The sequence below is a fragment of the Temnothorax americanus genome, unplaced genomic scaffold (assembly GCF_048541705.1).
Source record: "Temnothorax americanus isolate GAGA-0224 unplaced genomic scaffold, ASM4854170v1 Scaffold9, whole genome shotgun sequence".
Lineage (NCBI taxonomy): Eukaryota > Metazoa > Arthropoda > Insecta > Hymenoptera > Formicidae > Temnothorax > Temnothorax americanus.
Window position 1 is genome coordinate 1,710,210 of NW_027509812.1, and position 25,729 is coordinate 1,735,938.

General features: G+C 37.5%; 3 protein-coding genes across 15 annotated transcripts in view; 2 read left to right on the forward strand and 1 right to left on the reverse strand.

Annotated features, from left to right (window-relative positions):
• On the forward strand, positions 1-7,439 carry LOC143908135 (sensory neuron membrane protein 1-like). Of its 7 annotated transcripts, XM_077425482.1 has the most exons (11): positions 280-382; positions 920-1,242; positions 1,642-1,755; positions 3,149-3,306; positions 3,615-3,814; positions 4,208-4,410; positions 4,972-5,227; positions 5,531-5,742; positions 5,864-6,090; positions 6,295-6,521; positions 6,616-7,439. In XM_077425482.1, the coding sequence occupies exons 1-10, from the start codon at positions 295-297 to the stop codon at positions 6,503-6,505; spliced, it is 1,992 nt and encodes a 663-aa protein (XP_077281608.1). In that variant the 5' UTR covers positions 280-294; the 3' UTR covers positions 6,506-6,521; positions 6,616-7,439. The 7 variants fall into 7 exon arrangements, with proteins under 7 accessions (XP_077281611.1, XP_077281612.1, XP_077281608.1 ...); XM_077425481.1 differs by having other exon boundaries at positions 6,295-7,439; XM_077425483.1 differs by having other exon boundaries at positions 280-325; positions 6,295-7,439.
• The window catches only part of LOC143908138 (G-protein coupled receptor moody), a 21,602-nt gene continuing 3,265 nt past the window's right edge, over positions 7,393-25,729 (reverse strand). Inside the window, exons 1-6 of one of the 6 annotated variants that reach the window (XM_077425492.1) lie at positions 13,439-13,592; positions 12,632-12,823; positions 11,295-11,554; positions 9,484-9,722; positions 8,871-9,183; positions 7,393-8,465 (exon numbers count right to left, since the gene is read on the reverse strand). In XM_077425492.1, coding sequence (XP_077281618.1) covers positions 7,653-8,465; positions 8,871-9,183; positions 9,484-9,722; positions 11,295-11,554; positions 12,632-12,665 — 1,659 coding nt within the window. In that variant the 5' untranslated portion in view covers positions 12,666-12,823; positions 13,439-13,592 and the 3' untranslated portion in view covers positions 7,393-7,652. Of the gene's footprint in view, positions 8,466-8,870; positions 9,184-9,483; positions 9,723-11,294; positions 11,603-12,631; positions 13,077-13,438; positions 13,593-25,729 lie in introns of those variants that run through there. The other 5 variants (XM_077425493.1, XM_077425496.1, XM_077425494.1 and 2 more) reach the window with 5 other exon arrangements.
• The window catches only part of Moody (G-protein coupled receptor moody), a 12,053-nt gene continuing 2,291 nt past the window's right edge, over positions 15,968-25,729 (forward strand). For both annotated transcript variants that reach the window (XM_077425499.1, XM_077425498.1), the window contains exons 1-6: positions 15,968-16,730; positions 20,979-21,133; positions 21,517-21,657; positions 21,922-22,092; positions 22,215-22,342; positions 25,122-25,275. In XM_077425499.1, coding sequence (XP_077281625.1) covers positions 21,006-21,133; positions 21,517-21,657; positions 21,922-22,092; positions 22,215-22,342; positions 25,122-25,275 — 722 coding nt within the window. In that variant the 5' untranslated portion in view covers positions 15,968-16,730; positions 20,979-21,005. The remainder of the gene's footprint in view (positions 16,731-20,978; positions 21,134-21,516; positions 21,658-21,921; positions 22,093-22,214; positions 22,343-25,121; positions 25,276-25,729) is intronic.

Here is a 25,729-nt window from a genome sequence, read left to right on the forward strand (position 1 = left end):
GCCGACGCCGGCCTGGTGTAAAACAGTCGCTGTCATTATCGCGCGGGCAGTCCGTTCGCGACGAGCCGCGCACGATCAACGGCGACGGCTACGTCGACGACGAGGACGTTAAGGGAGGTGCGAAGAGTTCGACCGGGAGACCGCACAGGTGCGAAGACAGTACCCCGTCAGGAAGGTCGAGGCTTCCATCTCGCGATTCTTGATAGCTTAAGATATGTACTTACGCGAGATTTTAAATTCGGATAAAAGGACGAGGGCGGTCTGTGCATTGCGCGAAGAAAAGACTACGAGTGAATGAGGATACCAAATTGGAGTTTTACCGCGAGTTTGTATGATTCGGCATTTTCGACGGGGTTTTTAACGGCGGGAAAGGAATATAAACGTAAAGCGATATTCGTCTGCGAAAAACTTGACGCGAAGAATTGAGCGAAGAACTCTGACACTGATATTTCGAATATTTTTGGTATTAGATTACCCATACTGAATATCGGATGCTAATGTTGATAGTAAATTCTGGTACTAATACGCAAATATTGAAGAAAAATTATGTGCTTAGTTTACTTGTTTGAACTAAGATAAAAAATACAAACGAAAATATTCACGGCATAGAACGAGCATCATGATTTTTATCATAATAATATAGTGTGAAATTGTAATAAGTTAATTATTCTTTAATTTATTTTCGCTGTGTTATTTACTGTGTTACGAATTTCCGTATTAAGAAAAAATTTTAATGTAATAATAAAATAAGATATAAAATAAGGAGTATATCTATATATTCATACATCCTTTGTTTTATATTTTATTCTATTATTAAGTTTGAGAATATTTTTACATACGTATTATTTTTATCGTTAGATTTAATTTTTGACATTTTATATTATAATACCCATCGTAATCTATTTTTTACACATTGCAGTTGAAATTTTTCATAAACGTGAGAAGTCGATTAAGAGAATTTTAAAGATTACAATCGGAGGAATCTTGAATCTGTCTTTATCAAGCATAGTGCAGCGAAAGGTGTCTTTTTTCGAATCAGAGTGGTGCGAAATCGACAAGAACATATGTATCCATGTGCCATTATCAAACGTAATAATGGTCACTAAGCGACGCGCGTATGACGTCGCCGTTCGCGAAGTTCGGAGAACGTACGATATCTTGAAACGCTCGAAGTTGCTGTACACGGTCCCGTTCGGCAGAGCGTTTGACAACGTGCTCCGCGCCCTCGAAGGATACAATAAGGTTTCGATCGTTTAATGTCGACTTTCGATCATCGCGAATTAAGAAGAGAGCTCGTGAAAAATTATAATATTTCCTCATAAACGCGATTGCTTCAAAAGGAGACCAATGGGATTTGATAATTAGCGTTTTTCAAAGCATTTTACGAAAACGCGTGATAATGTTCTGAGTTAAGCGGTGCAATAAGTCGTAATTAATCGCTATTAATTTCCAATATATAGGTAATAATGTGTAATCATGTAATAGACATGCAAACTTAAGTGTGTATTTCTAATTGTATGTGTTATTCAATCGCTTAAATTTATAAGTGTTTGAAGTGTATGCATAGTCGCTCAAATATACAAATGTCTATTTCGGTCCGCTTGTGTGCTTATGCCTAAATATCGTTTGGTGTTTCTGCAGAACGTTAAAATGGTGTCTATAAAGAAGCTCGGAATTGGCGGTGGAAGTATGTTCGTTTTCGGCATTCTACTCTGGTGCGGGTTTCCAGGACTGATTAGATCGCAGATTAAAAAGGTAAGCCAGTTTTAATAAATAAATTTTATTTCTGTTGTTGCATGAAATATTTTAAGCTTGCTATAAGAAGACACGTTCCTCTATCGCTTATTGGTTAATTTTAATATCATTTATTATATGTCAGCGCAATAGCAATAATTTACAGCGATTTATGTAACTCCGATGCGAGGCATAATTATTTCGAATTGTCAGACAGCGCGTACCGTTGAAATAATGAAACTTTCCAGCACTTCCATTGGCAATTTTCTCGTGTTTCAAAGCGTTTTAAATTATATTTTATGTAATAATTTTATTTCTGCGTATTTCGCAAAATTAATTCTCAGGAGATCTCCTGAATGTCACATTTTTGTTTTCTGAATTTTTACGAAAATGTCATGTATTACACCACTATTATCACATTCATAACACAAGGAAGGGGAGAGGTAGACCAAAGATAATTTGGATGGTGGGCATACAAAGAGCTATGTTAGAGAGAAATCTACAACCAGGGGACTGGTAAGATAGCAGGCACTGGAAATTGGGAACCGGAAGGCGTAGAATGCTATAACATTGGATATAATATATATTAACACATTCACCGCCGTGAGAGGCATTGGTGAACGTCATAGAGCGACAGTCAAATAAATACGTCGCGTATTATATTTTTGTACAGTTTAACACTATAAATTTACTACTATAACTTAAATATTTCATTGTTCTCTTTTATTACAAAATAATTTAATTAGAATGAACGAAAAGTCACGTAAAATATACTTGGCGGTGAATGTACTAATATTTGAATAATTTGATTTTTCTGTTGTTATTCTCAAGTCTCAGATCGTTCTAAGAAATTTTACGTGAACAGTCCAGTCTTTGTTTGTCCAGTTGTTATTATTTTATGAAACGTTCAAGTCATTCCGCAAAAGTGTATGTCGCGAAATCCTTGAACCCTCGTTATAATGTTATAATGTATTGTTACAGTATATTATTTCGACTTTCATCTTATTTCATCTTTATTTGCATTATAATTTTCGATCTGAAATTAATTATAATTTTTTCCGTTGCACTGTTATGTGACACGGATACGCATTTTCAGAATTGGTCGCATGTGACTGCTGATAAACATTTATTTTACTCCCACAGCTACAATTAACCGACATAAATGCTCGCGTATGTTGCGCCAAGACTGTAATTTGTGGAATCCACATGGGTACAGATTCATTTTTGATTGCAAAATTCTAGATATTATGTCGCAAATTCGCTGCGGACAATCGAGAGCTTTTCTAAATTAAAACTACAATTTTAAGAAATAAATGTCTTGTAAAATTAATTTTTTACTGGCAACTTTATCATTTTTATTTGATTTCTCAATTCTATTGATCGTAAACTGACAAGTTTTTAACGTACACTTCAGCAAATCTCACTAAAACCAGGAAGCGAGATACGTGAGATGTGGTCGAATACTCCGTTTCCACTGGACTTTAAGATCTACTTGTTCAATGTAACCAACCCCGATGAAATTAAGGAGGGTCAAAAGCCGAAATTGCAAGAAGTTGGACCGTTCTTCTACGAGTGAGTCGCTTTTACAACAATCGCGCTATATAAAAATTTATAATTTAATATTTTAAATCTAATAAATTGTCACGGAATTTATAGAATCGATGAAAAACACGATATCTAAAATCGCTTTCGTTCCTATTTTTTGTTGCTATTATTTTGTTAAAAATTAAAATTTGTACTTGATTGCTCGCGTCTCTATCGATATATCTACAATTTTATTTTAATCGGTCTTGACCTTTTTTTATTTGATCCGCACTAATCGAAAATTACTCCTGGTTCTCGTAAATTTATTCGTTCTAAAATTGAAATATCGATTCCAGTGAGTGGAAGGTGAAGTTTGATCTTGTCGATCGGGAGGATGAGGACTCCGTCGAATACAGCATGAGGTCAACGTGGTTTTTCAACGCCAAGAAGAGCAAAGGATTGACGGGCGAGGAGATAATGGTGTGCCCTCACCTCATGATTCTGGGCATGGTGGCAGCCACCCTTAAGGACAAGCCCGCTGCGGTCGGGATTGTCGGTACGTAGATACGATTTATCAGTATCGAGTGCCATTCATTTTTTTTCAATGTCGCGTATCGATTGCGGTGGCGAATCGGCCGTATCGCACAGGGTCGACGCGGACTATAATAATAAATGCGCGCCGGAAGGTTTAAAGTGGAACGTGAGATACGTGTTTCTATAGCGTACGTGCACCTTCGACGAAGCTGCGAATTATTTATAAGGTCTTCGTTGCCTCGATCGCCACAATATTCGCGCCACGTGCGTTTCTTCGCGCGACGATTAAGCTCGAGCTTAACGAAAATAGCGAATGATTTATGAAAACGTAATCATTAGGAAACATCGTTATACGAGCTTTATCTACTATATCTTTCGAAATTTGTTAAAATTTATTACCGAATGAATAACACAGGCAAAGCCGTCGACAGCATCTTCCATAAGCCTGACTCGATATTCGTGACGGCCAAGGCCAAGGATATACTTTTCGGCGGTTTACCCGTCGACTGTACCGTAACAGATTTCGCCGGGTCGGCAGTGTGCAACGTATTGAAGACGGAAGCGAAAGATCTGGTGCCAGACGGTGAAAATCGCTACAAATTCTCCATTTTCGGCGGGGTAAGTGGTTTCAGTCCGAAAGAAAATGATAAGTCTTTTATTATTTAATACGGAGATGACGTATAATATAAAAAAATTTTAATTGCTTGAGGATTCTTAATAATAAAAGATTTTTATGTATTTATATTTTTATAATTATTTTAGGCGAAGCTGGTTAGAATTTTTCAAATACCGTCGAGTGAATTAAATGATTTGTTGTTTCTGGAATTATGTATTTATTTTTGTATTTTAAAAAAGACTTGTATATTCAGTTTAATGCGTAATGTAACAGTATTATATATAATGCAGTTCTCTATTATCTCTGGCGTCTTGGATGTATGATGATAAGTAGATAAATTAACAGTCTAATTGCATGTTGAAGAAAAAGCGAGTCACGCATGGAGATAATAGCGAACTATGACGTTGCGTCTGACCGCAATTCCATCGTAAAGAAAAGTAAATTATTGTCGTTTCACTGGATGTTACATTGCGAAAAATGCGAGTATAAAAGTATGAGAAAATCATGAAAATTATGTTGTTCTTCAATAAAATACGATTTTATGAAAAATTGAACTTTCACAGAAAAACGGTACCGCCGTGCCGCAACGTATGAAAGTTTTGCGTGGTATTAAGAATTACAAAGACGTCGGTCGTGTCTTGGAATTCGACGGTAAACCCGCATTAGACATCTGGCCGGAGGATCACTGCAACGCCTACAACGGTACCGATACGACGATCTTTCCGCCTCTGTTCGGACCGGACGATGACCTCGTCTCCTTCGGCTATGAGATCTGCCGAAGTATCAGCGCGCGTTTCTCGCATCACACCAAAATCAAAGGCATGTATTAAAAGAACTTGAAACTTAAAATTTAAATTGTACGATACATATGAATTGCATCGCAGTTATTTACACCAAGAAATTGGAGTTGAGGCTTTAACATTTCGAAATGCAAAAACGTTTTGCGAAGCAGAATTATGCTATTAAACATAATGCTTTTATATATCTTTTGATAAAATTTATTTGTATAATTATATATATAATTTCTTGAAATTTTGGAACAATACGGTGAAACACAAATAAATATTGATATACGTTACCGTTTATTTAGCTTTGCTTCTTATAACATTCTCAAATTCGCAGGCCTCAATACTCTTCATTACACCGCGGATCTGGGAGACAGTAGCACGAATCCTATGGAAAAGTGCTTCTGCTCGGCGCCGGATAATTGTCTGACGAAAAATTTATACGACATGACGAAATGTCTTGGCGTACCCCTTATTGGATCTATGCCGCATTTTTACGGTACCGACGGGAAATATTTAGCAATGGTGGATGGCCTACACCCGAATCAGGTAATCGACAAATAAGCAAGATATCGAGATATACGGGTGGTTACAGATTAATAAAAAAAATTAATAAATACAACACGCGCGCGGGCGATGTATAATTTAAATAAATTATATCCAACGACAGTCGGAGCATGAACTCGACATGGATTTCGAGCCGATGACAGCCACGCCGATACGCGCGCATAAACGGCTGCAGTTCAACATGTTCATACAACCAGTGCCGAAGTTCAAACTGATGAAGAACTTTCCGGAGGCGTTGCTGCCTCTGTTCTGGGTAGAGGAAGGAATACTTCTCGACGACGAGTTCGTCAACAAGGTGAAGGTGGTGTTCAAAGTGACGGCGGTGGTTACGTAAGTGTTGTGGCAACGTTTCTTAAATAATTATAATATTTGATGGCTAATGTCAATATACCTATAGCTTATTTATACGTGTCCCGCGATCAATTTAACGCTTTTATAAATAAATGGCAATTATTTCTTTGGCTTCTCCTAGATCGAAACCTTTGCCGACGCAATAAATCATCTATTAAATCATTTTGGTACTTCGATTTGTAGCTTTTTGAAGTGGATAATGATCCTAGGAGGAATAGGCATGGGCGGCGCGGCCGGATTCTTGCACTACAAGAATCGCGATAGCGGCAAGCTCGACATCACTAAGGTTACTCCAAAGACCAGTGGGGAAAAGACGGAAAAAAGCTGGCCACCTGGCATGAACATCAGCACAATACAAGCAGCGTCGGTGCCATCCAACCTCGATAGAAATTGAACATTGTTAGCGAGAGGTACTAATATCAGTATTAACATCGCGAAAGTCTGTTCCTTCAGTCCCGGATACCGGATACCTTTCTTTAATTAAAATCATTTTAATGTATATAGTTTTTCTCAAATGCGACGAAGGGCAATCTTTAAAAAATTAATAATAACGAAACTATCCTCATGGAAAGAAAAAGGGATTTAATGTTGCGGCATTAAGTGATCGAAAGGACTGAAAGAGCTGAAGCAGTCATCGTAAATATAATATATCTGATATTTCAATCTAGTGATCTAACGAATGATAGATAAATATATTTTTCTTTAAAAATAACCAAACTCGCGTGTATATATATATATATATATATATATATATATAGCTAAGAATATAGATAAGGTTCAATGCGTCATGTGTAACATACTTAAAATTAATTTAACTACCTCGTAAGAATGTTACAAAGCTTTCACTTTATAATGCACTTGTAATGTACAGTATGAATCAGCGGTTCTTAGTCCTCACAATTTGTAATCAAAATATCGATTATGTGTAAGATATTTAAGATTTAATATATTTTTATAAGTCAAATTTTACGAGAATTTTAAAATTTTTATTGAGGGTTTTGGTTTTAAATAACGATTCGCAAAGATTTAGAAGACGAAGGACCGCTGTGTGATAAAGATACACAAAATTACAGATATTTTTAATGAAGACCGTTTAGATTTACAATTAGAGATTTTGATTATCTTCTAATTATTCTAATAGATTAAGTACAAAAATATCAACAACTATCGCCATCCTATTACACACAAAGCAACTAAAAATAGCAAACATCATCGAAGAAATAATACATTTTATCTAATTTTATTGAAATAAATAAAATCATTTTTAAACTGTTAGAAGACTAAAAATCTACATGTATATTTTAACAATAAATTAACAATTTTAACTATTCAAGTGCTATTGATTTTCGAATATTATCTCATGAAAAAGAGAACATTGAGAAGCGTCAACAAAAATTCTCAAATAATATAGGTGCACTAAATAACAAATATCAATTATGCATTATCTATATATTCATTATTATTTTCGTAATTATTTATATTTAAACATTCAGCTGGGCAGTAGACTCGGCAATCTCCTCCTTACGGTACGCGTTGTCCGTTTACCCTTTACACAGCAACACATATTTATATGCGCTTCTGTACTCGGAGCTCATTACGACGTAGATGACAGGATTGATGCAGGTCGTCAGATAAATGAGTATATAGCCGGCAATATTGAGGCCCTGCCAATGGACGTCTTGGAAGAGCTTCGTGACGGTGATCGGCAGGTAGCAAACCAGAAACGACACGAATATCACGAGGATCATCTGCAGCAGCTTTCGATCCTTGATGGACATCCTAGGCGTGGCATACTCGCCGTTGCGCGTCCTGCCGACGCTTTTAAACTTCGATTGTCTGCGAAACGCTTTCCTCGCGCAGGATCGTTCGGGCCTCGAATCCGGCCGATCCGAGTGTTCATTATCAGCGATCCTTTGCAGCGAGGACTCCACCATGAAAGACGGTCGACCGGTCAGTCTCTCCAGCTGACCGCAGAGATTTTCCGACGACTTCCGCTGCGGCTCGTATTGATTCCGGTTCAGAAACAGCCTCATTTCCGTGAAGTCCGATTTCTCGATCTCACCATCATCTACGAACGGTGTATTCTCCAATAGGCTGGCGTGAGAAGCATCGTAACCACTGTTGGAGTTTGCATCGATATTCGTTGTTAGATCGTTCGTTCGTGTATTCTTCGCGCAATCCGCTTTTTGTTGATCGTGGATCGGTTGTTTAGACCACGAGGTTTCGTTAATGGATGCAGTTGGTGGCTCAAGATCCGTTCTTTCGTCTGAATTAAGAAGAATCGCTTGCATCAATGACGAAGGAGCGCAGAGAACAGAAAGCTCTTGCTCCTGGTTTTTTGTGATGGATGGTTGCTGTAAAGATAAAAATGATAAGCTAGGTTTTAAACAATGTAATTGAAAAAATGATAATTACATTTTGATAAATTAAGTAAAAATATCAAGTTTATTTTAGCAGAATTGTTTTATTAACTGTTATTAATTTAATTTTTATAGTAAATAATTATTAATGTTTTATTTACATTTATTTATTTAAAATACACAAATTCTACCTGTTAATGTTCAAAATACCTGTCGTCAAGGGTATATCGTATTTTTTTCAACAAAACTTGTGGAGATTCGAGACAGAAGAATACTTAATCAGTTTTCTTTTTTATTCTTTTAAATATATATTTTCCGTGATTTATATATATATTTCATTTGTGCTAATTTTAAATTTTCTTTCTCTCTTCTTTTGTCGTAGAAATAAATAGATCTTACGTCATGGCTGGTTTCTGTAGGTTCTATGTTGAAGATCTTTTCTCTGCCTCTGCTCTTCGAAGCAGTTTCGCGAACGATGTTGAAAATCCTGGCGTAGCAAACGATAATAGCGAGGCAGGGTACTAAAAACGCGAGAACGAAGAGGAACTCCTTCGGGCTTCGTCCGTTTATATCCGGCAGGATCGAGCAGGATCCGATAGCGGGATCCAATCCGAAACGTCCGAATCGCTCGAACCACGTGACGATCAACAAGCCGAAAGCGATGATCCATATTGCCAGTACCATCGGTATTAAGTACTTTGTTCTATACAAGCTTTGAATAACATTCGATAATCAATTATTGTAATACAACTAATTGTAAGAAGATAATTCTTCGTGTAAAAAGTAAAAAATGTAAAACATAAAAGGTTGACTTTCGAGAAAATTGATTTGAAAGATTTTAAAACCCACAGCATCTCTGTGTTTTTGAGTTGTTATTTCAGTTATTTTATTTATCTATTTTACGTGCGCAATAATAATTTGTTTGGTTTATTAAACGTATAAAATAATTAATTATAAAAAAAACAAAATATTTGAGTAGAAGAGAAGGAATTTAAGTAGGATACTCTCTTACGTAGGATAGAGACCGGGATGACCGATCATGACGTAGCGATTGATCGTGATCGCGAGAACGCTGAAGAGGCTGACTGCAACGAGGCCGTACCTCAAGAGCGGAAACAGCCGACATAGAAGTGGTCCGTACAGCCACGATCTGTGCCAGAACGTTGAAGTCGCGAGTGGTAGATTGAAACAGCAGAACATCAAGTCCGATATCGAGAGATTCATGATGAAGACCGCGGTGGCATTCTTTAGCTGTGGCAAAATTAATTACAGAGGATTATAGAAAAATAATATCAAAACAATATTTAAAAAATTGATGTTAAAAATAAAAATAAATTTATAAAATTATTTCTTCACACACAAATGTAATTGTTTAATATACTTATTATATTAATAAATACGTATATACATATATATAGATAATATAATAAATAATTATATTAATAAATAACTGGCTGTATACACTTGGCTAGAACTATATGCTTCTCAAGATTTGTTATATTATCTGAACTGTTCAGAAATTACTTATATATTATTTATATCTCATTATTGATCGCGATTATAGCAAGTATTCGATGTGTGAATAATAACGAAGAAATTGTTAACGTGAAAATTAATTTGCCAAGTTATCGAATAAACTTCGAATTTCTCGGAGTAAACACGATAAAGTTGATAGAGACTTCGCGATTCAATTCTAGTCGATCATATATCGGAGTACGTGAACCTTCGTGAAAACACAAGATTGTATATGCGCGCAGTTCCGCGTAATCGATTCCAAACTTAACTCATTGACGATCGACTGTGGCGGGCTATTTGCTATAGAATTGTGCCGACGACCTCCGTTCGGCGTCAATTTGTCAGAAATAAAATGTGTTTTGCTACGCAAGGAAACAATTTTATTACCCATATTCCGAAAAATATCAATTTTTTAATAATAATAATAATAATAAAATTTCTACATATAAAATGTATTTATTATTATTATCAGTAACAGTATTACACACAGTGTTGCAATTATAAATATTAGAGTTATTTAATTGAAAGATTTGCCTTATTTTAAATAGAAACATTTTTCGAAATCTCAATTTTGTGAACAAAAGCTATTTAAAATCCAATAAAAAAGATTAATATAATATAAGATATTGTAGAATATATAAAAAATGTACAAAGCAGGACCTTTATGAGAATAAACTATATATATGGTTTAAGAATATTGAATCAAGAAATATTTAAATGATAATTATCGTCGTAGCGTGATTAAGAACGTTGAGAAGTCCTTATTCATTATTGCTAGGATTAACGCTTTGTAAGACTAAAGAGGCATAATGACTCGAGGTAAACCACTCTGACAGCTTTTAAGATTTCTACATGTAAGCAGTGCCGGAAACATGAGTAGCCTTGCATAATACGAATTCATCATACTTTAAGTCGAGCACGAGTCGAAAAAATTGTCACGAGTGGCACAAAACGAGTTGTACAAATAGCAGTGCATGCGTTTTTGTGTATTAACAAGCACTTCAGAATGTTTTTTTTGTTTGTTTGTTTGGTTTTTTTTTTTTTACGAAGAAAACTCAATTGTAACAACACCAGCATTGATTTACTTTTCTGTGAATTTTTTTCTCTCCACGAATCGTCTCATCGTTTTTCTGCGATGCAACACCAACATCGAAGTTGTATAAAATTTGTATCGTCTACTAATCGAATCATCAGATCCACTGATCAATGAATTTCTTTCAAACGTTTTTCCTCTGCTTGCATTTTCTTTTTAATATTATTCACCGTACGCGAAGTTATATGTGGGCTACCAGCTATACGGTTACGGACCTTTTTCGTGCGAAACAACGCGATCACCGTGATAAGATTTCCCGGAATGCCGACCAGCATGAAGAGGATGCAGCAGGCGGCGGCGAAGCACAGCAGCCACCGTGGATATTCAACGAAGAGGATCACCGATCCTGGATCCTGCAGCATCTCCTCGATTATCGCAGGATCGTCGCCGCTGCGGTTGCGTTCGGTTTCGTTGCTCGTCATCCTCCAGTATTCCAGCATCTGCGGAAAGCCGAACCTCTCGCCGAGTATAACGTCTATACGAATGTCGTATCAGGGCCGTAAATAGAATCCTGACACTTTAACTTCCGCCATTCACGAAATATTTATTTATCTTGATATTTTCAGGAGAATTCTTTAAGATAATATAATATCTCGGCTCTACTTTTATAATTATTTTATATATAATCTATTTTATCCATTATATATATATATATATATATATATATATATATGGGTATAGACTTTGCAAAATGATAGCGATCGAGTGATCTAAATAATTAATAATTGTCGTCGTAGCGTGATTAAATCAACGCTTTGTTATTTTCGCAAAAATTGATTAACGTAAATTATGCATTATTTATAATTATGCGTTAGCGCGCAATTGAGTTCTCATGCAGAAAGATTCAGGGGATACGCTATCAAGAATTTACACGAGTCTATATTTGTTTTATCTTGCGCTTTTTCCCTTCTTTCTTCTTCTTTCCCAGATAGCAGAGTCGACGTCAAATGACGTATTAATTCTGTCTTAATGACGTCTCTAACGTCATTAAGACGTCTTTGAACGTCATCTTGCTACCTGGGTTGTGTTACATATACATTACGATCCCGTTTAACGACCGACACGTGTGCGCGCGTCGCCATTTCAAAGGCGCGAATTTCACACGCCGCGCGTTCGTGTGTCGGACCGAGCGCGCCTCTCTTTTTTCTCCCAACGGTGCGTCGGAGAGGAACAGAGAGATCTATTTTCGCCACTTGAGACGATAAACTCTTTCGCCGGAGCGTAAACTTTCAGACGTTTCTATGGTTCGAATCGGCCTCTCGCGGTCTATATAGCCATACCCGCGGAGTATCGGTGGTCAGTTCGTATAATAGCTCGCAATGCTCGCATAGTCCGCGAATAATCGCTGACAAACAGATTATAACGTTCGCACGCAAATTAGGTCACTTTCACTAAATGCATTAGAGTGAGAGCGAACAAAAACGTAGTATAATAGAGCATTAAAAACATAGTAAATATTTTAATGTGATTTTGCTTTTAATTGTTTAATGAGAGAATTGTCTTGAATAAAAATCCCAGATATTTTATTCGGTTTATATAGTGCTGCACTTACCTTTGCGAAAATAAAAAACACATTTCCGACTCATTGACGGTGCGGTTAACGGCAATAATTTGAGATCTTCGTGATTTTTTCTCGTTCTTTTCGAAACCGGGCTAAGGCGTTAGTCATGTCTCCAACTTATTCGCTTCTTCTTGTCGGTTCTCATGTTGACCTTGGCAGACTCGAGTGGTTTCGTCTGGGAAACTATAAATTTCGCCTGCTTTGTCGCAATTGCTAGATATCTCTCTCTCTCTCTCTCTCTCTCTCTCTCTCTCTCTCTCTCTCTCTCTCTCTCTCTCTCTCTCTCTCTCTCTCTCTCTCTCGTCGATAGGATATATTCAATAAATAAAATTTGATGAAAAAACCGAGTTACTCAAATTTATTTGTGGCACAGCAATGATCAACAAAGAAAAGAAGAAATAGAATCGACGTGCAAACGAAACGGACTCGGCAAAATTCGCGAATAAACTGGCGGAATTATTAGCAAGATTCAAGGATGCATATACAAGAGTATATATGCACTTTCCGCGGATGCTGCGCTTGCGCCAAATTCGACTCCTCCTTTGACTCCGATGTCGTGAGATAATTTTTTCTTGAAAACCGAGTTCTTTCGGCAATCGGAAAGAGATCGCTTCTTTGATAATTTTTTTTTGTTTAAGTACTATCGCGATAGAATTTTTTGCGACCTATCGTATAATTTTACATGAGAGATATATTATAATTACTTGCTTTTTTATAAAATTAGATAAGCACCGATGAGGGCATCGTTCAGCAATCTTGTTATAAACAATTTATTATGCGAATCGGCCTGTTGCGTACCTATATGTGGTATATAAGCGAAAGCGTTAGAACGGTGCCAGCCAGCCCCATGTCGTCCCATTGTCGATATGCCACTTGTGGTAGAGCACCTACATGTCTGATCGGGAGCGTACCGTCCCCTGGAAACCGTGGCGAGAGCGTCCCTACATCCTTTTTAAAAATAATTGCATTTTGTTAGTAGTAGTCGCGAGGGAGAGAGCCTCCAGCTGCGCACGAATGATCGCGAGCCGGAAGCGAGCGAGTCGGAAGCGCGTTTCCCCATTTCGCTGCTTGTCCGAGTTCTAGGGGATCATTTAAAATCTCTGACTAATTGTCTAGAAAGCTGTAAAATACTGTTCGTAAAATAGAATACATTATATTGCTTATTAATTGATAATCGTGTCTTCTTTTAACAAAATTGAATAATGTAGTTTATGAAAAAATATGCGGTGTGGTCGAAGAAATATCCGATAATTGCAATAAATAATCAACGGATAATGTGCACGATTATGTTTCAATTAATATTTAAAATTAATCAGATGACATTCTGTGCGAAGCGCGTCTTGAATTTTCCCGCTTTATTCTTCAATGATAAATCTTGCGGGCGATATAAAATTTATTTTCTCTGATTTATGATCTACATCTTTTCTATTTTTTTCGGTCACACATTTTTGATTAATTAAACATCAATCCTCTCTTATCACACGAAACTTCAATATTGCACTGACAATTGTTCAGCTCTCTACGTTAACTGCTTTGTGATGATTGACATTTTTAATTTATGATATTGCGTATCTATATAACACGCCGCGCCGGAAGAACATCCGGCAAATCTAGGACGCCGCACACGAACGTGTTATTAATATTATATATGCATAAACGGATTGATTATTATATTTGACATAAATCCGATTACGCTGATAACATCAATGTCCCTTACATAGAATAAGGATACAGATTGGAAAAATGGGAGAGTTTTGGTCGACCGAGTTAATTCCGGACAACCACGGCTGGATGCGGGTCGCCTTTATGACGCGTGAAACTAACGAGACGTTCGATTTAGTCATACCATTTAATGCCGCCGGTCGGTTCCACTTCGTTAAGTCTAATTCACTCTCGCCGTGTGTCTTCGGTTGCTTACGTAATAAACGCGCCCGCGGTATTAAGAGAGCTACGATCTTATCGGTTGACCGCGAGTAGGTTACTCGAGTGCAAGTTCTTCCCTTATTGCGAATCTGATACCAAATACGGTTCGCCGTTTGCCCGCCTTTGGTACTGCGGGGTATGCTTATCATCGGTCGCGAGACAGTTAATTTTTAAACAAACACGTGAAATACAGGCAAATGAGAGCCGAAGCGCCGATTAAAAGGCGAAAATTATATACATATGTTTAAAAATCGAAGACACGCATACGTTTCGGTCCTTACTTTGGACCTTCTTCAGTGACGCGGAAACAAAAATTAGAAATTAAACATGCAGTTACGCCATCGTCAAACAATAAAAGTCGAATTTCCAACTATGCTGTCAATCCCGTAGGTCCGTAGGTAGTTAATTTTTAATTAACCTAGGCCGGTATTCATAATCAGATCTTATTTCAAGACCGTCTTAAGTAATATCTTAAGATGCTAATACGGCTCTGTGATTGGTTAGTGACATCTTAAGATTGTACTTAAGATGGTCTTAAATATAAGAACCGACTATGAATACCGGCCCTAGATAACTTATTGTGGTTTAAGTTATTTTAATCTTACTTAACATATATTTTTAGCAAGCTGAGTAAATCTTCTTTTGAAGATTCTCTTATAAAATGCTTCGCTCAGACGTGATAAAATGAATAAAACTGGCTCAATTGTTATAAACTATATAAATTTGATTTATACATATATCAAATTTATATTTTGCTTATAGTATTTAATTCTTCGTGATTATTAACATTCTATTATAATGTACTTCTAACGTCTCGTATACATATCCGTGTGTGACTCATGAGTCTCACGGCCTTCTCTTTCTTACACATTCATCTTTTCTTGCATTGGGCGACTGTTTCATGAGAGACTCCCGGATAATCGAGACAGAGATAAAAATTATGTCAAGATAAGGTAAGACTTCGTCGAAACTTTCTAACTCCTTATTCGATAGAGATATCGAACCAAAGGTATGCGAATATTCTTTTATACTGCGATAATTGTTAAGTTACTTTACATAATCGGCAAGAAAGGCTTTACCGAAACGACCAATCGATCAAGATAATTTGCATCGTTCTCGTTTTAATTAGGCGGAGCAACGAAAAAATGCGATATATCGCAATTGCAGCACATTCCGTGCAATTGAAAAAGAAGTGGCTCGATGTGTCACAGCGAAAGGGTCAACTGGGTTTCCCCCTTCTCCCTGCTTGGTCTTGGGTGCAGATGTGCCATCGCTACGTTCGTCATCGAGCCCACACCGAGCCGCGCTCCCCCGCAACTCCCCTTTCCGCCAACATCTTTTCTTCCTCCTCCTGGCGGTCGCCCTACTCGCGGGCCCCGTATCTAGCGTGTGTACAATCTGACGGAATGCTGGATAAGCAGCAGTCCATTCACGGTGACGCTGACGCATACACGGTGCCCGAGCAACCGCGTTCGCGCCGGTGGTCCCCGAGTCGGTTCGGTCCCCGCAGAACCGATAGCGCGCAATCAAATTTGCTAGTCGCCGCGATCGTCCGCCTTATTGCGAACCAAGCGGGTAGGCATTGTCCGCGAAAAGAGAAAAAATTTCAAGACAATTTAAAATAAAATTTAAAACGAAATATTTTTAATAGGAATAAGTGCAAATAATAATTAACGGGATAAGAAGCAGCTTTCTTTCGAGAAGAGAGAGACCTCAAGTGACTTGTGTGAAAATCGGCAGAAAATTTAGCGAAGTGAAGTTTCCACGAGGAAATTGGAGAAATAGGACGAAGAAGAAAAGGAAGTATTAATGAGACGAGTTGACGCATAAAATAAAATAAAATTCATACTAGTCAACTTATCAGAGGACTGCAAGACTCCGTTCGCGAGTTAATTGTTTAATAATTAGACAATCGATAGAAGAACTGTTGTTTCTTCTGAAACAACGTTGTTAGACAATTCTCAGTTCGACATATCGTAAAGTGGTCGTTCATCGTTTTTCGTGAGGACACAGACGAGGACGCACTGAAGATAAAGACTATTGTTAAAGAAAAATTTCCTGTCATACTCTTCAAAATCTACAAAAGTCAATAGATTTGCCTTTGGCCCTTCGACTACCTGCCTCGACAAACTTATGGCTAGTCTAAGATAAGAGCAACTAACAAGCGGTAAGTGACGAGATACCTTCTGATTTATCTCTCTCCCCTCTCTCTCTCTCTCTCTCTCTCTCTCTCTCTCTTCTCTCTCTCTCTCTCTCTCTCTCTCTCTCTCTCTCTCTCTCTCTCTCTCTCTCTCTCTCTCTCTCTCTCTCATCTTTCCTTTACTTATACTTCTCTTTCTTAAAACTTTTACGACAAATCAATTCACGACATATTAATTTAAATATTAAAGTTTCACGAAACCGATTTCCATCCAAGTTCAATCGTTCAGTCTCATCTTAAAAAAAAAAATAAAATGAAAAAGATAATTGTTTACATATTCGGCTAACTCATTCTTTAAAAAATATCATTTCACTTGATCGTAATCGCGGTTTTCACTCGCGTGAGTCCTCCTCTGGATCTCAAGGGCGGCGTTGGTCTGCGATCTTGAGGGACCAATGCAATGCCGAGAACCGGGCAAAAAAGCGTGGTGAGTTACCCGATGGTCCCAAGGGGCAATTTAGAAACGTGACGTGGAGAGAATTATGATGCATATGGTGTAGCATTCAATTAGCTGGGTCGTACCGAAAGTTAATGCGAAAATGGACCTTCGAATACTTAAATATTTATTGGACACAATTATTCGAATCCCGAGGTTGACTATAATTAATTTTATACTGCAGAATATAGATTTTTAAAACTCCTGTGATCACAGATTATTATTACTTGCTCCACCACATTTGCGGTATATGTATAAAAGTGTTTTTCTTTCTTAAATTAAAAATGTCCGTAAATATATTCACGTAAAAGTGAATAATTACGAGAAAACGTTGCGTTTTAAGTGAATCGACGACGTCGGTATTTTAATGTCACCCGGCGTACAGCATATTTGGCGCTAAATGCACGGTATGAATAGCACGACACATGTTTTGTGTCGTACGTGCAGACATTTGACATCCACACCACGTGGTGCTCTCGTGGGCGGGATACGAGAGTTGGTCGCGCGACTCGATCGACTTTCAACGATCCCGCGCCCAGCTCGCGCGCACGTATCTTTTCGCACATTCAAGGTATTTGCTTCTCTATATACCCCGAGATCATTCGCCGTTTACGTCGTTAAAAGAACACGAAAGGTTTTTGCAAGCGTAATAAAAATTATGTGATAATTTACATTATTATTACTTTTATTCGCTTTTATACACTGCTGCAAAGCGTGATATTTAATTTAATCTCTCGGCATATTGTTTTTAGAACGATCAACTTTTTATATTGAATAATAAATTTGTGCAATCAAGTTTTATTTAATTAAATATGTATTAGCTCGATAAATTATGTATTAGCTCATCCTTTAACGAATGAAGCTGTAAATAAACATTTCAAGGCGACGGTATCGGAGTGTTACTGATGAGTGGTAATTTGTATCAGAGGCGGTAAATCGGCGGGTCTCTCAGACCGGAGTATGAACACGGAGCAGTGTTGATATAAGTTTCTGATAAACGTAAATCCGCGTACAAGGTTTAAACGCGCCTTTGACCGAGGAGGTGCAATGGAGAGACGCGGATCGACGACGCATCGACGACTCGCGCTAGGTACTTTCACCGTGACTCAACTTGACTCATTCATTGCCGTTCGCCGCATGATTAACACGGAAATCATTCGTCGTGTGACGTCAATTCGTCGCCGACGACTTCCACGGAACGAGAAGTAACAATGGTTCGCGGTTTTCGCGCGGCGTCTTCCTCCGTCGCAGCGAGAAACCGATTAGCTTCGCTTATCGAACCAATAACAAAGTCAAACAAAACACACGCCTGTTTCGAAGTCAAATACCTGCCACCTGATCAGACCCGAACCAACAGCAGATTATTACCTAACAGAATTCAATTTTCTTGTGGTAATAATAAAAGCGAATAATTCTTTAAATTCTAATGCTAATTCTAATTAAAAAATTATCACCCTGTGCAGACTTTTCGCTCAGGTTATTTAAACGTGACCGCAACGTGGTGACAAATGTTGAACTTGATGTACATAAACGAACGTCAAATTAAAAAACTAATTTCTTTTTAAGTTCGATCTTTTTTGTTTTGTGTCAATATTTTCATATAATATTTAGTTTAGTTTCTCCAGAAGTTTCTTTTGATAACGATTAATTATTCAATGTGGTTATGATAATATCAAGTGTGTAATGTCGACAAAATGTATAAAACGAGAACAGCGACGCAGACGATGCGTTAATGCGTTCCCATGTCTTCCGCGGCTTTCGTCGCTTTTTTTTGTCGCGAGGGGACGCCTAGTACCGGGTGTGCGTTAATTTCCCTTAATTAAGCTCAATCGGGGTTAATGTACCGCAGCTTGACCCCAGTTTACCAAATCTAACGCACCCTCCGCAACTACACACGTTTGCACATAGACCACGATCGCTAATCGATTGGTCACAGAGTTCTCCATTGCAATTCCTGACACTAACGTAATCGTGTGTGTGTGTGTGTACTTTTCAAATTTACAAAAGATTTTTCGTAAATACCTTGAAAGCATAGTGCATTTATATTACAACGAAATTATGTATGTACACTGAGAAAAAAATGAAAGCTGCGCAAAATTAAAAAGTTATATATAGTTATATTTATTAACTTCTGTACATTTAATTAATAAATTACATTTATTAGTATTAAGAAATAAATTTAAACAGACAATTTGAAGAAACGAAACAAACAAATAATAATATCAGCACTTAAGAGTAATTATTCAAATTGCAAAGGATACGTGCCTATTGTGAGTTTGTGATATCGAGTATCGTTACACATGTTTCAAAAACACAAGTGACTCATGTACCCGCAGTCATTAGTAAACTCGGTTATTCAGCGTGGCTACAATCGAACAGTCGGAGACAGAATAAGAAAGATAAACGACTTATAAATTAAGCGTATATAATCAATATGTGAATTCGAATGCCTCTGAAGAATAAACGTGAATATATATTTCAATACACAGGTTTCAATATCACATTTACATATATGTATTTTCCAAACACGAAACTTGTTTACACCTTAATTAGTATTCTCGTTCGTAATTAAAAATAACATTCAACAGACTTCCTCCTGGAAATCATTAACGTTCATAATTATCGCGTGAAACAAATATATATAATTGCAGCAAGAAATAGGTTGGTGGGATTTTAATTGTTTAAAGTCTGTAGAATCGACTTCAGTAATTTGATTAATGAAACATTATCAAGAGCGAAACAATCGGATCGAGTTATTAAATGCCCAGCTCGTTGAAAAATAGAGAATTAGCGTGGTGTCATAAGCGAGAGCCTCGCATTGTCCTCCGTAAATTCTCCGGACGACCCATTTCCGTCGGTGGCGCCCTTCGTTCATGAGCCCATAAATAATAATAAATTCTTACGATCTGTCGTTCCAAACGTAAGTCGTTCTCCGACCATTGTCCACGTCGGAGAATTATTTTAATGCGCAGAATCGCACGCGCGGAATTTGCATAACGCAAATGTCAAACGTCCCACGCGTCTTCAGACAATCGCTTTCGCGGATCTTTCACTCGGAGTCTTCAATAACTCATAGAAATATAAATAATAGATTATATATATATATATATATATATATATATATATATATATATATATATATATATATATATATATATTATATTATATATATATATTATATTAATAGATTCTACAAAACTAACTGTATACTTTAATCTCTGATATACGCACGTTTATAATACTTTTGACTATATTAATAAGCTATTTTTAAAGCTATTTTTAAATAGCATTTCATGCTCTTACGAATTTTGATAAATTGTGGTAAAACAAATGATTAATTCGTTGATACGCGAGCCTTTCTTTGTTGCACTTCAGGAAACAGTTTTTAAGCAAGTGCGTTGTCGCATCCGGTTTTGCGTCAGATCGTTTCAAACAAGTTCGTATCGGAATTTTAAATCGCGGTTTCCTCTTCACAGGAATTCCAGCATGTCTGTCTCTTTCGCGCTCTGCCATAATGTCGCAATCGTATGTCCTCTGGTGCGCTAATCATTACCGATCGCAAAAGCAGCAACAGCATTAATATATTAATATTCGTCAGACAGCGGTAAACTAAAACACCGATCTAAGGTAGAAATATTCCGGCGGGTCTTGTTTGCAACGCGTTCGCCGAAATGTTTTCGTGCTCCCAACTACGAGACTTAGTCATCTGCTTTAGTCATCCGGAAAGGGGAACGCAGGTCGAATATTTAATTCCGTTCTTCCGCTCTTGAATGCCACAGGCCTTCGAGGTCGGGTCGCGAGGCCGAATGGAATCGCTGGACCGGAGTTTCGACACCTTCGGCACGGCCGGCATAATGGACGGCACGGACACGTGGTTGCCGCGCGTCATGGGCAACGTTACGCACAGCACCATCGTCGACTCGGAACTGTCGAGGTACGTCGTTCCTTTTGGAGCATAAGTATTATTTAGAATCGTCGATATTCCAATCGTATACATTCCTTATAGCTGTCTTGGATTGTGTAATTAAATCGCAAATTAATGGGGTGAATTAAATTTAAAACCACGCACGATTTTGATTATTTTAAACGTGTGAAATTTACATTTGAACTTGAATTCAATTATAAAAAAATTGGTTTTGACATTTTTAAAATTATTTATTATACACTTGTATCACTTGTTAATGAATTTAATTATAAAATCAAATTAAGGAAAGCGCCGTTGATTTATTTATATTTAAAATTTAATTATATTACTTGTTAATGAATATAGCTATAATAACAAAGATTGATCGTTCATGATTGCTTTCTCTATCGCAGATTTCCGAAGCCCTTGAGAACCTTCGCGGCGGTAGTGGCAATCATCATCATGATTATTGGTCTAGCCGGTAATCTACTGACGATCGTTGCTTTGTGTAAATATCCCAAAGTTCGCAATGTTGCAGCGGCCTTCATCATAAGGTGCGATAAACAGTTTTGTTTTCTTAATTTTGTCATCAAAATTCTTTACTCAATGCTGTATAAATAGTTTCCTTACGCACATATTCAAAAGACTTGTATATGAATCATCGTGATGTTCGTGTCGATTGTCGATATTATGACGAACATATCGCGTCATTTTCTAAGATAAAATTGACTCCCAAGATTCAAGCATTTTTTAAATGTTAAAACGCGATTTTTTTCTAACGTTCACGTCGATTAAAATGAAATTGTTTCATGCCACAGCTTGTGCATCGCGGACTTCGTGTTCTGCCTGCTGGTGTTACCGTTCGATTCTATCAGGTTCATCAATGCCGGTTGGGCGGACGTACGATTCTTTTGCGTCTTCGTACCCTTTTTGCGGTACGGAAACGTCGGCGTCAGTCTCCTGTCTGTCGCAGCAATTACTATCAACAGGTGCGTGCGTCTAGTTAAAAGATTTTCTTCGATTCAACCGAGTCTAAGGAACGGAATTAATACGCGACGAAATCAAAGTACCTAATAATATGAGATTTTAATTAAAATTGTTGGTTTTATAGATACATTATGATAGCGCATCACGCCATTTATAGCAGGGTTTATAAGAAGTACTGGATAGCCACGATGATAATCTTCTGTTGGGTATTCTCTTACGGAATGCAGATACCTACACTGGTGGGAGTGTGGGGTAAGGATTATTACGTTAAGCTCCTAATATGACATAAAGATGACTTCCAACTAAAGAAATTAAAAATTTTATACTTACTGCTTTATATTGTTCCCTCATATAGAGGAAGCTTTTTGTTTTCGTAAACCTCGTATATGGACCTTTGATCGCGTATAAAGCTAGGTCTAATCAACCAAATCTTAAAGAATTATTAATATAATAATATATATGAAAGAGGGGTAGAAAAAAGGCTGAAGAACAGAATAGAATTATAAATAGCCCGATATATATATATCTTTTGAAACTGACGAAAGTTAAAGCAACCACGGACATTTCTCAAAAAATTCAAAATTTTATAAAGAAAAACCCTTTTATATCAATTATATCGCCAAATTCGAGAGAGCATGCCTCGTATTAAAGAATAGATAGATACATCGTATATTTCGGAGCTCCGAATTTGAGGTCCAACGCCGCCCGTCGGCATTTGCAGTTACCTATTTCTCGTTGTCTAACATTATGCAGCAGCATTTTAAAACTCTTTAGCGTCTACGTACATCTGAGAGAGCATGCCTCGTATTAAAAGACATATAACAATGTTAAAATAAACGTACTTCTCGAGATATGTCCAGTTTAAGCGTCATTCGTCGCGTTTCGAAGCTCCTATATACCTACCTTTCCGCCGAGCACGGGCACGAGGACTGCAGTTGCATACGTTTTACATTTCAGTATGCGAAACTGTCTGCCGCATTTTGCGTTTGCATAAATTATTCAAAAGAACATAATTAATAACTACATTAATAATTAGATTTATAAAATACTATAATCTAAAATAATAATTAAAAAATAGCAAGAATTTAATTATGCATCAGTATTAGAGACGTTAGAAGATAATAAAAGTTATATGTATAATAGAAGAATTAATTCGGATGATAAGATAGGCGAAACTCGGGTTTTGCACCTCGAAATCTCGGAAATTTACTCCTGATATATCAGGAAAGCACGTTGAGGGAGGAGGTTGTCCGGATTGCAGTAGGTATTCCGCGGGTGTTTTGAAATGCCAAATGCGCTGAACGACACTGGGTCATATCTCGAGAAATATGTTCATTTTAACATTGTTATGTATGTTTTAATGCGAGACTTGCTCTCTCAGATGTACGTAGACGCTAAAGAGTTTCAAAATGTTGCTGCATAATGTTAGATAACGAGAAAAAGGTAGCTGCGAATGCCGACGCGGCGCACGGGCGGCGTTGGACGACAAAGTCGGGGCTCCGACTTTATTTACATCCGAGAGAGCAAATTTCGCATTAAAGCTTAAATAACAATGTTAAAATGAACGTATTTTTCAAGATATGTGCAATGTCGTTTGTCGCATTTCGTAGCTTCTACCTTTTCGTCGAGCACAAGCACCGCAATCTGCATTCGCAGTTTCAGTTATTCGTGCATACATATACATATTATAAAAAAAATAATTAATAAAAGCATTATTAATTTAATAAACAATGTATATTAATATTTAATTATTATTTTTAAGTAATAGCGTGTGAAATGTATTATGCGTTTGTTAAGACGCTTGAAAGATCATATAAATTACGAAAAGAATTTTATTGTTAGTTAATGTGAAAAGCGAGAATCTCGAGTTTGGAGTCGTCTGTAATTTCTCAGAAATCGCTCCTGTTACGCGGGAAGCATGTTGAGCGAGGAGGTTTTAGTATAGCTATTCGAGCAGCGGCACGCCTACCCCCACTATTACCCATCGCCATCGGAACGGTGCGCCGGGCTCACGACGAGGATGCCCCGCCTACGGCCAATCAGAGCGCCGGCAGTTACGCCTGGGAGGGGCAGCAGGCCTCCACGCGCTGACCAATGACCGCGACGGTACGAGGAGGCAATGTGGGGCGGCAACACCCGCGCGGCGCGGCGCGCTCGGAATTCCTACTGCCACCTCCTCGCTCATCATGCTTTGCTAATATATCAAGAGCAATTTTCCGAGATTTCGCGATGTGAAACCTGAGTTTTGCCTAGGTATCTTATATCCAAGTTTATTCTTCTATTAACTTTTACCATCTTTTAGCGTCTCTATGGATGAATAATTAAATTCTCGCTATTTTTTAATTATGGTCTAAGATTGTAATATTGTATTAATCTAATGAGCAACATGATTAAGGGTTCTTTAATGCGAGACACGCTTTCTCGAATAACATTAGGTGATAAAAAGTTTTAAAATGCTGTTACAAAATGGCAGTCGACGAAAAAGATAGATAGTCGACGGAAAGATATTTTTTTCTCGCTGTCTAGCATTATGCAGCTGTATTCTAAAATTCTTTAACGTCTAATTACATCTGAGAGACCATGTCTCGCGTTAAAAAGCAGCTAGTATAAATATTTTTTAAAATTATATCTATATATTTTATACATGTTTGTTACATTTTGCTATTATTTAGTATTTATTTAAGGCCGGTTTTCACGCGCAATGATTAGTGGCGCCAATCCACGTCAGTCGACTGAGTGCGTTCCGTTTGGGCGCTCACGCGCTGTAAGCATAAGCATTATTCTATCTTCGTTGCACATCGAATATCAAACGAAGATCGAGCGATGCTTACAGCGCGTGAGCGCCCAAACGGAACGCACTCTGAGGCCCGGTTCGCTATAAAAATGCAAGTGTAAACACTTGATACAAACTGGCGCTAGTAATGTGGCGTTCACTGGCGGTTATTGGCCAAAGCATATAACCTCAAAATTTGAGGTTATATGCTTGCTGTTATTTACTGCGGTGAGTAAAGACTCATTTGTATTTCATCAGGTAAATTCGACTACGATCCTAATCTGGAGACCTGTTCCATCGTCAAGGACCGTCACGGTCACACTTCCAAGACATTCCTTTTCGTCATGGGATTCCTGATTCCCTGCGTAGTGATCGTCGGCTGTTACGCCAAGATATTCTGGGTGGTGCACAAGTAATTGACACGTTTCTGACATTTTTAACCCTTATGTCAATACCCGGAATGGGCGACGTTGTTCAATACCCGGGCCCCCGGGTACCCACCTGTGTAGGTATGTATGGGTAAAATATTTAATGTTTGCGTGAAAATTTCTTTATAACCGTCCGGATCGTCGCTATTTGAACTTTTTATTATCGAAATATGCAATGAACTTTTTGTTTCAATACCCGGAAGTAAAAAAATTATCGTCTTGAAGTTTACCTACTTGATTCTAATACCCAGGGTACCCGGGTACCCACTTTTAAGAATATGAGTTTTATTATAGTTATTGACTAAATTAATTTATAAATAATTGTTTTGTATTAATTTACCATTCCTATAACCATATTAATTATTTATAAATTAATTTAGTCAACAACTGTAATAAAACTCATATTTTTAAAAGTGGGTACCCGGGTACCCTGGGTAT

Excerpts from the sequence above, each read along its gene's own strand:
- LOC143908135 (XM_077425481.1), top strand. The coding sequence starts at position 295 with ATGAGGATACCAAATTGGAGTTTTACCGCGAGTTTGTATGATTCGGCA. Across the intron at positions 383-919 it reads GGCGGGAAAGGAATATAAAC|TTGAAATTTTTCATAAACGT; the intron begins GTAAAGCGATAT and ends TACACATTGCAG. Across the intron at positions 5,743-5,863 it reads ATGGCCTACACCCGAATCAG|TCGGAGCATGAACTCGACAT; the intron begins GTAATCGACAAA and ends ATCCAACGACAG.